The sequence below is a fragment of the Littorina saxatilis genome, unplaced genomic scaffold, assembly GCF_037325665.1.
Source record: "Littorina saxatilis isolate snail1 unplaced genomic scaffold, US_GU_Lsax_2.0 scaffold_2086, whole genome shotgun sequence".
Taxonomy (NCBI): Eukaryota; Metazoa; Mollusca; class Gastropoda; order Littorinimorpha; family Littorinidae; genus Littorina; species Littorina saxatilis.
Genome location: NW_027127115.1, coordinates 2877 through 15858, shown reverse-complemented (window position 1 = coordinate 15858; position 12982 = coordinate 2877). Strand labels below are relative to the sequence as shown.

Here is a 12982-nt window from a genome sequence, read left to right as displayed (position 1 = left end):
GACCAGATTTGGATGGCTACGGTCAAGATTGTTTACTTTTTAGGACCATTTTCGTCTGTTTTCTCGTTATATTTTGCACTCTGGCATATTCACGCATTAAACCCAACACTCTTCTCGCTTTTTGCATCAATAGAAAATCTATGTCTGCTTTAGATCTCCGTACTTGGGCATCAGCATTCACTTTATTCATTGCACTATGTATTGAAGGCTAAAGTCCATCTCATTTCAGCCCAGAACAGCTAAAGGGCTAAAGTCCAGAACAAAAAGAGAAAGACGTCTTTGTGTTTGATTTATGCATGCTATAAGCCCAGTTTGATTGATGTGCAATGTATGACATACTCTTGAGAAAACACAGCAATGTCTTTGCATTGTAGTAATACTACTACTACTAATATAATCATAAGAAGAAGAAGAAGAAGAAGAAGAAGAAGAAGAAGAAGAAGAAGAAGAAGAAGAAGAAGAAGAAGAAGAAGAAAAAGAAGAAGAATTAATAGCATTTATAAAGCGCATTTATGTATGCTCACAGGCCTCGACAACAAGAAGGGTGGAGGGCGGAGGGGGTGGGGTGCTTCTGGTTTTAGTATACCTGAAGGTGTGACGCACGGAATGTTTAGTCAGTCTCCTCACCCCCGGGAGTTGTAAACGCATGCGCATTGCATTGAGATGTGACGATTACGTGAACAACTTCCGGGGGTGAGGAGACTGACTAAACATTCCGTGTGTCACACCTTCAGGTATACTAAACCCAGAAGCACCCCACCCCCTCCCCTTCACCCTTCTTGTTGTCGAGGCCTGTGAGCATACATGTGCTTTGAGGGAGTGCATGTCACGCTGTATTGGCGTATCAAGTTACGCCTAGAAATCAATCGCATATACTCACGGCTCTTGTCGTGAGAATAATAACTGCAACGAAAATGTTATTTTTCTGTTTGTGACTTAAAAACAGACACAAAAATACAATAACAATAACGGTAACAAACATTTATTCTGTTTGTAACTTATTGAGTTACTTCAAAAAGGAGACAAAATGTCAAAAATAAACAAAAAATAATCCATCAACAAATTATTTTTGTTCATGGGACCATGAAAGTGCTGTCCACCTTTGCCAGTGAAGTCACCGCTAGCTCATTTTTTACATTTCTTTGAGTGCCTGTGAAGAGACGACTGGTGTTTAAAGGCACAGTGAGCCTCCCGTAAACCATCACAGATACGGTCAGGCTTTTACACACAGTACAAACACCCTTTCATTTAAACACTCACCGATTGAGAACATCCTCCGTGAAGAGCGAACAATTTTCAAAGAATTTATTTTTGCGTGGTTTATCTTACCCCTGAGCCATCGTGAACCCGTGTGATCCAGTTTCCCTTTTTCACAATGTAGTCGTCAGTTAGTTATTTGAATGCGACTATTTACAATAGCACGTTTTTATGCACGAAACAAACGGCTGTGGTTCACAAGAACTCTAGCGATGGCTTTTGACTGTTGAGAGGAACGGCGATATGCACTGATAAACCGGCGTCGTCTGCTACGACCCTTGCGTGACCCTGCTTCCGGGCTTTTCTTTTTTCAAACTTTCACAACTTCGAATTGTACTCATCTTGTCTTGATGAAAAAAGAATTATTTTATGATTAAAGAATGTTTGTGTAACAAGCTGTCAATTTATTATTTAGATTTTAAAAGTTAGGTCTAGCGCAAAAACGCACCACGGTCCAAAAACATTTTGATAATCATCGATTCACGGCTATCGCCAGTTTGCATCGATAGAATGAGACCCGAAGGGAAGTAACTCATGTTTGACCTGAGTTCAGGATGGGTCCAAAAAGTGTTCGAGACAATCTGCAAAATTAATTCTTTAAAAATTGCTCGCTCTTTACGTAGGGCACCTAGGATGTTCCCGTTTGGTGAGCGTTCAAATGGAAGGGTGTTTGTACTGTGTGTAAAAGCCTGACAGTATCTGTGATGGTTTAGGGGAGGCTTACTGTCCGGGCGTGAATTCCGGTATTCATAACAGCCGTCCAGCACCAAAACGAGGCGCCATTGCTGTTGAGGCCAAGTCCACGAAAATAAATTCTTTGAAAATTTCTCACGCTCGACAGAAAGCAGCCAGGATGTTCCCGTTCGGTGAGCGTTCAAATGGCAGTATGCTTGTACTATATGTAGACGCTCGGGGAGCTCTGTGATGGTTTACGGGAGGCTTACTGTGCCTTTAAATCTTTTGAGGCAGGTGAGGCAGCGGTGCTGAGGCAGGTCATTATGACTGTTCATATGCTGTGTCAAGTAAGTCTTGCGGGGGAAGGTTTTAGCACAATCCGTGCACTGGAATGATGGTGGTTCCTTGACACCACAGACTTTCATGTGTTGTTTCAAGCACACCATGTTCTTGAATGTTTTCCCACATGTTGGTGTTGGGCATGTATGGGGTGCAATTTTCTTGTGCGCCTCGAAGTACACACGTTCCATGTAGCCTTTTCCACACTGTTCACATTCAAACGTTGGCCCATCCCCAGACCCATGTGCCATCTTGGCGTGCTTGTGAAGGTTGCTGGCAGTTTTGTACTGACGCCCACAGCCCCCACACAAATGCGCCTTGTGTGGGGTGCAGGGGTCGACACTAACTTATTTGGCCTGGGGCCACACTGGCCCCAGAAATGGAAATTGCTGGGGCGGAAAAAAAAATCTGGGGCCCACTCTCAGTATTCACGTGCGGCAATGCATTGTCTGTTTTTCTTCATCGTACTGAAGCCAGGGAAATTCTTTCAACCATTTGACATTGAAATTACGACAGCGCTTCGCGCTTTTGGCTGCATCGGTCTCCTTTTTTCGTTTCTCTCCACCCTGTTCTTCATCTTCATTTCCATGTCTTTTTACACCAGGGATGTGTCGCCACATTTTGCGTTTGGCATTTGAAGGCGATACTTATCTCTCACGCTAAAGAGCGCAATCTGGGAGTTATTTCCCTTACGACATTGTCCTTCGACGATTTGAATGTGTTTTTGTCTTGACTGCGGCATTGATCGTAACGCAAATTTCAGTGACGACTTTGACTGGCGATTTTTAGTGATTGGCTCTGCTGGCATTAGAATTTTTGGTTTGTCATTGTTGGAATTTATCCTGGGGCGGAGTGGGCCCCAAGCTTCAGCAATGTTTGGGGCGGAACACAAAACTCTGGGGCGTTCCGCCCCCCGCCCCCGCTAGTGTCGAACCCTGGGATGGATGTATGTTTCGGTTCTCTCCGGCTCCTGGTCAGTCTGGTCAGTCTCCGCCGGCACACTGACAGCTTCCTCGACCGTTCCTGGCACAACTTCCTCGGAACAGTCGAGGAAGCTGTCTAAAGTAAGTACTGATAAATCAGCCATCTGCAAAAAGCAAAACCTCGCACAATGTTAAACATTTGAACTATCCAGACAAATGAAAGGGCTGAATCCCATCCCCTACAATGCAAAAACATTGCTGTGTTTTCTCAAGAGTATGTCATACATTGCACACCAATCAAACTGGGCTTATAGCACGCATAAATCAAACACAAAGACTTCTTTATCTTTTTGTTCTGGACTTTAGCCCTTTAGCTGTTCTGGGCTGAAATGAGATGGACTTTAGCCTTCAATGAATAAAGTGAATGCTGATGCCCAAGTACGGAGATCTAAAGCGGACATAGATTTTCTATTGATGCAAAAAGTGAGAAGAGCGGTGGGTTTAATGCGTGAATATGCCAGAGTGCAAAATATAACGAGAAAACAGACGAAAATGGTCCTAAAAAGTAAACAATCTTGACCGTAGCCATCCAAATCTGGTCCGCATCCGGACTTTAGCTCCCGACTGACGATTTTATTGCAAGTTTTTGCCACAAATACAGCATCAGCCATCATAAAATTATAGCAGACGTTACCTGACATCTGTCTACAAACGCTCGGGTGCAGCACAGGGTGTAAAACGGGGTTTACTTTGAGAAAACAGGAAAAAACTTACCAAGCGTCTGCCCGTGCGTGCTCCCGGAAGTGAATCTTGACCGATTTTGCCTTAGCCTACTCTATACGGTGTGAGTCTACACAAGGAAAACATATTTTTCAGGCGTAAAAGTAAATACTGGGCGCTCTGTTTTTCGCCTTTACCGCAGACTATTTCAATAAAATAAAGTAAAAGTAAGTTAATTCAGGGTTATAATGTTTGGTGTCAGATAAGCAATTAAAAGACGGAGTCAGACCATAAATGACTCCAAATTATGAAGTCATAGGGTGGTGCAGGGTTGGTTGTTACGCTGCACGGTAACTGTTCTGCCTTTATTCTCAACAGGATGAGAGTGCAGATAGTGTCACCAAGCACATCATACAAAACACGCCACCGAATAATCTGGGTTAGATCATTTTATTTGCAGTGGTATGCGACGCCATCGTCATCTTGCATGTCATAGTGCTGTAATGAGGTGAAAACTGAAAAAAGAACAAACAAAGGGGGAACTAAATACTTGTTTTACACTTATTTCTATGTTTGAAATAACCCAAAATGAATAAACAACAATTCACATTCATTTAACACAATTTCCTGAACTATCAAGAAGAAATCGCTAAAAGAGCTATCCACTACGCCACCGCAAGTACAATAAACTGAAAGAGCCGGATACAGTGCCTGGTACATGGCGGAGACGTAAATCAAAATGAACAAATAACCACTTGCGAACAAAATCACCAATTTAGGTAATAACGCGCTAGAAACTGCTTACAAGACTAATGGAGCATTGAGAAAATATACTCTGCTTTATAATACAAGCAATTATAAACTAACCTTATGTGAACTGAGCAGGTTGCTGACAAAAAACAGACAGAGATTTGGCCCTGTGAAGAGAGGCGGCCGTTTCACAGGAAGTGCGTCAAAAGTGTCTTAAACCCCAAACAATCCACAAAAAGGTACAAAAAACCGTGAAAGTGAAAGTAAAAATAACTCCCGGAGACAGAACACTCCCCGTCTGATATTGGGTTACAATATCACTATATTAACTCACAACAAACGTTCGAAGCAAATTAAAAAATATCTTAGGCAAACGCGAAGCCAAGGTTAACGAGGAAAAGCAAAAAAACTAACCTAGAACCTAAAGGAGCTAACATGAAAATAACATCAATGAGCTTTACACCGATACATGCATGTTGCTTATGAATCGTACACATTCATAGTTCACACCAGGGGGCATGACATAATAGGCTCATGGGTACGACCATAAACAGCCGGGTTTGCCAAGAGGCAATGCACAAAACGAATGGTCCGTCATTATCCAGTTAGTGTCCTTTCACAGTCTACACAGGCACAAGTTGTGTGATGGGTCTGACATAAGTCACAGGCTTCTTATCTTTCATCACCCGAATCTCAACAGAGCGAACCAAAGAGTCATCGCTGGGGAAAGTGCGCACAACTACGCCAATGGGCCAGTCATTCCTGTGGGTCCCTGGGTCCTGAAGAAGAACAAGACTGCCCTCCTCCACGTTCATTTGCACGTTTTGCCATTTCCTTCTCTGTTGCAATGATTGCAAATACTCTTCCTTCCAGCGTTTCCAGAACACGTTTGAGAGATGTTGCACGTGCCTCCACTGACTCTTGTAGATGTCCTTGATGTCAACGGAGTCAAGAGGGACTTGATCTCGTTCACATTTCAGGTTCAGCAACATGGATGGGGTAAGGACAAAAGGGGAATCAGGGTCATGAGAGATGGGAGTGATTGGTCTGGCATTGACAATTGCACACACCTCAGCCATCAGGGTGCACAGAATTTCATGGGTCAGAGCTTTCCGCCTCTGATCTTGCAGCATTGAGTCAAGGATTCTCCGCACAGTTCCAATCATGCGTTCCCAAGAACCACCCATATGAGAAGCGTGGGGTGGATTAAACTTCCATGTGATTCGTGACTGTGTCAGGTGTTTGTTCACATCTTCAACAAACTCAGAGTTTATCCCAAGTTCGCCTGCAGCACCTACAAAGTTTGTTCCACGGTCTGACCGTAGCTCTGTCACCGGTCCTCGCAAGGCAATGAATCGTCTGAGGGCATTAACAAAGGATGAGCTGCTCATGTCTTCAATGACCTCGATGTGGATTGCCCGAATGGCCATGCACACGAAAACGACTGCCCACCGTTTTGCGCTTGCCAAACCTCCTCTAGTCTTTCTAGCTACGATGGACCACGGCCCAAAGACGTCCACACCAACATGAGAGAATGGACCGGATGGGGTGACTCTATCAGCAGGGAGCGAGGCCATGTGCTGATGAGCTGGCTTTCCTCGGAGACGTCGGCACTGAAAGCACTGGTGAATAACCGAGGCGACGAGACGTTTGGCTCCTACAATCCAGAAACCATTTGAGCGAAGTGCTCCTTCGGTGAAATGACGTCCTTGATGCTTGACTTTCTTGTGGTAATGCTGAACAAGCAGGTTTGACACATGATGTTTCCTGGGTAGGATTACTGGGTGAGCACTCTGAAGCCCTACTGTGTCTTTTGCTCTATCCAGCCTCCCTCCGACACGGAGCAGACCTTCCTCATCCAGGACAGGTGAGAGGGAAGCGACAGGGCTGGTTTTGGGCAGGGCAGAACCCTTGCGGAGACACTGAATCTCTGCAGCGAAGGTTTCATGTTGGACAGTCTTGATGATAAAGGTCTCTGTAGCTATCAAAGCAACATGGTGATGATAGCGAGAGCACTGGTGCCAGCCTTTACAGCAGTCTGTGGGGGAATGGAAACTCTGGCACAAGTGTCGGAGCATGGTGAGTGAGCTAACCAGGGCGTTCCAGCTTGAGAACTTCTCGAAGCGGCTTGACAGAGGTGGGTGTACATCTTTGACCTCCGTTCTACGCACCACAGGCCTGACCTCACAATCTTCATCAGGAACGACCATGGGAAAGATGACTGCAGGGGCTGCAAGAGGCTTCTGATTCTGGAGGAAATCTGCTGGTCCTCGTAACCAAGCTTCTTCATTCCCATTGAAGTCTTCCAAGGCACATCTGGTAGCAACGTCAGCAGGGTTGCTCTCTGAAGGCACGAAGTGCCACTGGCTTGGCTCTGACACATGCCGGATGCGTTCGACACGATTGCTCACGTATGTGTAGAAGCGTCTGGTCTCATTGTTTATGTAGCCAAGCACTACCTTACTGTCAGTGTAGAAGGAGACTTTCTTCAGATCCACAACTAGATGCTTGGAAATCAGCTGCCAGAGTTCTGTAGCGAGAACAGCACTGCAAAGTTCCAAGCGTGGTATGGTGTGTCCACTTTGAGGAGCCACCTTTGCCTTCCCCATAACGAAGCCAATGGGGGAGTTTTGACTATCTGTGGCCTTCACGTATGCTACAGACGCGATGGCCTTCTCTGAAGAGTCGCAGAACACATGGAACTCGACATCCGACGACTGGGTCAGTGACGCAGGTAGGTACATACGAGGGATATCGACTCCCTGGAGGGTCTCCAGAGAACGTTTCCACAGCTTCCATTTTCCATCTGAGCTTCAGACAGAGGTTCGTCCCAAGCTCGACCATCAGGACAGAGTTCTCGTAGAATGATCTTCCCTGCAATGGTTGCCGGAGCCATGAACCCGATAGGATCGTACATCCTCCCCAATGTAGACAGGATGCCTCTCCGGGTGTCAGCAGTGTCTTCGAAGTCCAGGGCGACAGAAAGAGTGTCATTTTTCAGATTCCACGGGATACCAAGGCAGCTGTGTTGTGGAAGTTGTGAGGAGTCTGATAAATCCATAGACTTCAGTTCTGTGCAAAGGTCTTCAGCTGGAAAGGCTTTAGCACTTCAATGTCATTTGAAGCAACCTTGTGAAGTCTGATCCTTCCTTTCTCCTTGAGTTCAGTCTGGGTGCGCTTTATCAGAGACACAACTCTTTCACTCTCTGGTAGCGATGTGACGCCGTCGTCGACGTAGAAGTCGGACCCGACAAAGTCTTTCACATCCTTGGCACTGGAGGCCACCGTTTTCCGGAGACCGTAGCTGGCAACCGCTGGAGACGGACTGTTTCCAAACACGTGCACGCACATGCGGAATTCTGTCAGAGGCTTATGGAAGTCATTGTCCTCGTACCAAAAGAAACGTAGGTAGTCTCTGTGGTTTTTGTCTACAAAAAATTGATAAAACATCTGCTCGATGTCTACCGAAACTGCGCAGGAGTCGCGTCTGAACCTCAGTAGGATGCCAATGAGGTTGTTCGTCAAGTCTGGTCCTGAAAGGAGCATGCTGTTCAAGGAGTGACCTTCATAGACAGCAGACGAATCAAAGACGCCACGTATCTTGTCCGGCTTCTTCGGGTGGTAGACGCCAAAGAAGGGGAGATACCAACATCTACTGTCACCCTCAAGCGGTGGTGCTTTCTCTGCTGAGCCTGTTTCAAAGATTTTCTTCATGAACTCGAACATGTGTTCTCTCTTTGTGAGATCTTTCTTCATGGAAGCATGAAGCGTCTTGGCACGGTGAACTGCTTGTCGTCTGTTGTTGAACTTGATGGGTTCCGAGTTTCTGAAAGGCAGGGGAGCAGACCATCTGCCTTGATCATTCTTCCTAAAAGACGAGTCCATCACATCTAGGAACTTGCGATCTTCCACGGATGTGCCAGCAATCTCATCATCCTTTGTTCTCTCGAAGACTTTGGTGCCGAGCTGGTCGGCTTCCGCGATTTTGAGGTTGTTCTGGCATGGCTCGAACAGTGATTCTCTTGATCCATGCGAAACGTGGGTTTTGATGACCCTGACTGAGGATGGCTTGTGGATACCATCTAAGCACACATCGCCCACTATGACCCAGCCAAGGGGTAGGCGCTGGGCAAAAGGGGACATTGGTGGACCTGTCACCTGGTCCAAGACATGATGGGCCTCTGGTAAGTCACGTCCTATGAGCAGACTTATAGGCACATCACTGCGAAGAGGAGGAATCTGACCGACAATTGAATGAAGGTGGGAATGGCATTTAGCCACATCATCTGTGGGGATTTCAGACCTATTGTCCGGAATATTGTCGCACTCAATGACCGTAGGTAACTTCAAAGTGGTCTGTCCGTCGAGGGATTGCACCGTCAGGTTTTGTCCACGTCGCCCGGTCATGGGGTATGTACCAGAACAGCTTGTGAGTGTGTACGAATACTCTTCAGGGTCTACACCCAGACGATCCAAGAGAGCAGGAGAAGCCAGAGAACGGTTACTCTGGTCATCAATTACAGCGTAGACTGTGGTAGGCCTAGTAGATGCCTCAGCTGAGTAAATCCTTACTTGCACTATTTTGCCGCAGGAGCGATTGGCGTTGATACTATCGCAGAGGGTTGTGCATTTGTTTTCTACATTATTATCTCGTCGACCCTCCCCGCCATGATCTGATGGCGCTTGTGACTCCCTTCGCTCCCCACGGTGCATGGCAGTACAATGATCAGGCTTGTTGCATTCTTCGCAGCTCACGGTGGCAGGACATTTCTTGGCAATATGTTTCGTAGAAGAAAGGCACTTGTAACAGATCTTCTTTTCCTTCAGAAGTGCAACACGATCGTTCCACGATTTTGCTTTGAAAGCGTTGCAGGTCGCCAAGGTGTGCTGAGATTTGTGAATGGGACACTTATCTGGTGGCTCGTGGGGCTTGTCTTCGGGCTTGTTTTCGTTCTGGTCAATGTCCGTTTTCCTGGCGAATGCTTGCTGATTCCTTGGGTTCCTTTGTTCGTGCGGCTTGACTGGCTCAGACTGAAAGTTGAACGCAGGATCGTTCAGAATTTTGCTTTGCGTACGCACGAAATCCACCAAGTAGGAGAATGGTGGGAATGGCACACTGTGTACTGTCTTGTACTTGAAGGCTTGAGTAATCCACCTTTGCTGGATGCCGCGTGGAAGTTTGTTCATGACCGCATTCACTCCTGTAGACGAGTTGTAAATCGCAAAGAGGGGAGATAATGCTGGGTTCTCAAGAGCGCTTTGTATTTCGTCTAGCAGGTCGCACAGCTCGTAAAGCTTCTTCCCGTCTTTGTACGTGAGTTGTGGAAATTGCTGCAACCTTGCTTTCAAGCACGCCTCTACAATTTCTGGGGCTCCATATCTCTCCTCTAGCCGCTCCCAAAGAGTCCGAAGCCCTCGCTCGGGGTTGGCAGCGTTGGATGCTCGAAGGCTTAAGGCATACCTGCTGGTTTCTGGCCCAAGGTACTTGACCAGAAGGTCTAGCTCCTCTTGTGGAGTCGCATCCAGGTCTAGCATGATCGCTCGGAAACTGTTTTGCCACACTGCAAAGGACTCGGGTTTTTCATTGAAGGGGGTGAGTCGCGATAGCATCAGTTCTTTCTTCAGCAGGAATCTGGAGAGGTCACTTGCATCAGCTGATGTCTTCGGTGCGGCATGGTGGTTTAAATGCGGGTCGAACGCTTTGGCTTGAGCTGAGAGGTTGAAACGCGGGTGAACGGAAGTGGTATCAGGCTGACGTTTCTCATCAGGTTTATTATCTGTGTCATTCTGACGTGTTTCCCAAGTGTGGAGATTCTGTACGTACTCTTGAGTTCTCTTCAGCTTGGAGTTTGGCGAGATGCTTCTGCGTGACCTGGCGGCACTATTTTCCTCTGCAGCCTCCAGAAAGTTGGCTTCAGCGTCAGCTGCTGCAGCTTCTTTTTCATCAGAGAGAACTCTCAGTTCAGCCTCACATTCCTGTTTCAAACGTTCATTCCTTGCTTGTGCGATCTTGTTCTCTTCTTCAAGAAGGGCCTTCTTCTTTTGGAGTTCCAGCTCCTTCTGGGCAAACAACAATTTTGCTCTAGCCGCTTCGGCCTTAGCACGCCTGCGGGTAGCCGAGCTAGTAGAGGAAGATGCAGTTTTCCTGCTGCTAGCCACTGACTGTGCATGATCATTCAAAACATTCAAAACGGTTTGACATCGAGATACACGCAAATGGTACATCGACAAAAAATGCTGTTTGTCCTCTACACTTTCTTCACTACGAAACCTGGACAAAAACTCAAGATAGTTTTGTGACTCACATTCATACTTTCTAAGAGCATCATACAAGTGTTCTTTATTGACAACCTGTGAATCTAACAATTCATCAATCTTATCACGGGGATGGTTAACTTTTTGTAGCAAGGCGTCTCTAGTTTCTACGTATTGTTCTTTGCCTTTCTCTGTAAGGGATCTGATGCGTACAGTTTCTTGATCTTTGTCACCATCAGCTTCTTTTACTTCTTGGATGAGAGGCTTTCCACCAGTATTAGACAATACTTCCTTTGGTTGCTTGGCCGACCCAGCGTCAGGCAGTTCTTTGTCCTGTTGCTTGACCGACAGTTGAGACTTCTCTGTGACTGACATGGTGAGTAGTCCTTACAAGTTGGGGCAACTGTAGTTGACTGCTCCACCCTCAGGATGTCTGCGTGGGGGCGTCTACGTAGTAGTCGTCTCGGGTCCACGATGCCCTCATCAGCCGGATGGCTCAGTTGCATAAGTTTTCACTGTTCTGCCTTTATTCTCAACAGGATGAGAGTGCAGATAGTGTCACCAAGCACATCATACAAAACACGCCACCGAATAATCTGGGTTAGATCATTTTATTTGCAGTGGTATGCGACGCCATCGTCATCTTGCATGTCATAGTGCTGTAATGAGGTGAAAACTGAAAAAAGAACAAACAAAGGGGGAACTAAATACTTGTTTTACACTTATTTCTATGTTTGAAATAACCCAAAATGAATAAACAACAATTCACATTCATTTAACACAATTTCCTGAACTATCAAGAAGAAATCGCTAAAAGAGCTATCCACTACGCCACCGCAAGTACAATAAACTGAAAGAGCCGGATACAGTGCCTGGTACATGGCGGAGACGTAAATCAAAATGAACAAATAACCACTTGCGAACAAAATCACCAATTTAGGTAATAACGCGCTAGAAACTGCTTACAAGACTAATGGAGCATTGAGAAAATATACTCTGCTTTATGATACAAGCAATTATGAACTAACCTTATGTGAACTGAGCAGGTTGCTGACAAAAACAAACAGAGATTTGGCCCTGTGAAGAGAGGCGGCCGTTTCACAGGAAGTGCGTCAAAAGTGTCTTAAACCCCAAACAATCCACAAAAAGGTACAAAAAACCGTGAAAGTGAAAGTAAAAATAACTCCCGGAGACAGAACAGTAACAGAAACCGAAACCGTTAAAAATCCATTTGTCATTAGCGAAATTACTAACTGGAATGCCAAATATCCGTCAAATCGGCTGACAAACATCGCAGCTGAAAGTGCGACAGACAGACGTATATACAGACGGACTGAGACCTTGTAATAATAACTTGACTTAAAGCCACAGTGAGCCTCCTGTAAACCATCACAGATACTGTCAGTCTTTTACACACAGTACAAACACCCTTTCATTTACACACTCACCGCTTTTGAACATCCTAGGTGCCCTCCGTAAAGAGCGAGCAATTTTCAAAGAATTTATTTTTGCGTGGTTTATATCTTACCCCTGAGCCATCGCGAACCCGTGTGATCCAGTTTCCTTTTTATATTTAGTCAAGTTTTGACTAAATATTTTAACATCGAGGGGGAATCGAAACGAGGGTCGTGGTGTATGTGCGTGTGTGCGTGCGTGTGTGCGTGTGTGTGTGTGTGCGTGTGTGTGTGTAGAGCGATTCAGACTAAACTACTGGACCGATCTTTATGAAATTTGACATGAGAGTTCCTGGGTATGAAATCCCCGAACGTTTTTTTCATTTTTTTGATAAATGTCTTTGATGACGTCATATCCGGCTTTTCGTGAAAGTTGAGGCGGCACTGTCACGCCCTCATTTTTCAACCAAATTGGTTGAAATTTTGGTCAAGTAATCTTCGACGAAGCCCGGACTTCGGTATTGCATTTCAGCTTGGTGGCTTAAAAATTAATTAATGACTTTGGTCATTAAAAATCTGAAAATTGTAAAAAAAAATAAAAATTTATAAAACGATCCAAATTTACGTTTATCTTATTCTCCATCATTTGCTGATTCCAAAAACATATAA

At 45.6% G+C, this 12982-nt stretch overlaps 2 protein-coding genes across 2 annotated transcripts; both read right to left on the bottom strand.

Annotated features, from left to right (window-relative positions):
• Positions 1 to 3193: 3193 nt before the first annotated feature.
• On the bottom strand, positions 3194 to 7408 carry LOC138955581 (uncharacterized). The gene is made up of 2 exons (XM_070327160.1): positions 5321 to 7408; positions 3194 to 3358 (listed from the first exon to the last, which is right to left on the bottom strand). The coding sequence occupies exons 1-2, from the start codon at positions 7406 to 7408 to the stop codon at positions 3194 to 3196; spliced, it is 2253 nt and encodes a 750-aa protein (XP_070183261.1).
• Positions 7409 to 7612: 204 nt separating this feature from the next.
• Positions 7613 to 12113, bottom strand: LOC138955582 (uncharacterized). Its single transcript, XM_070327161.1, has 2 exons — positions 11948 to 12113; positions 7613 to 11595 (listed from the first exon to the last, which is right to left on the bottom strand). Exon 2 carries the CDS (start codon positions 11292 to 11294, stop codon positions 7731 to 7733), a length of 3564 nt encoding a protein of 1187 aa, XP_070183262.1. The 5' UTR covers positions 11295 to 11595; positions 11948 to 12113; the 3' UTR covers positions 7613 to 7730.
• Between the last annotated feature and the right edge of the window lie 869 nt (positions 12114 to 12982).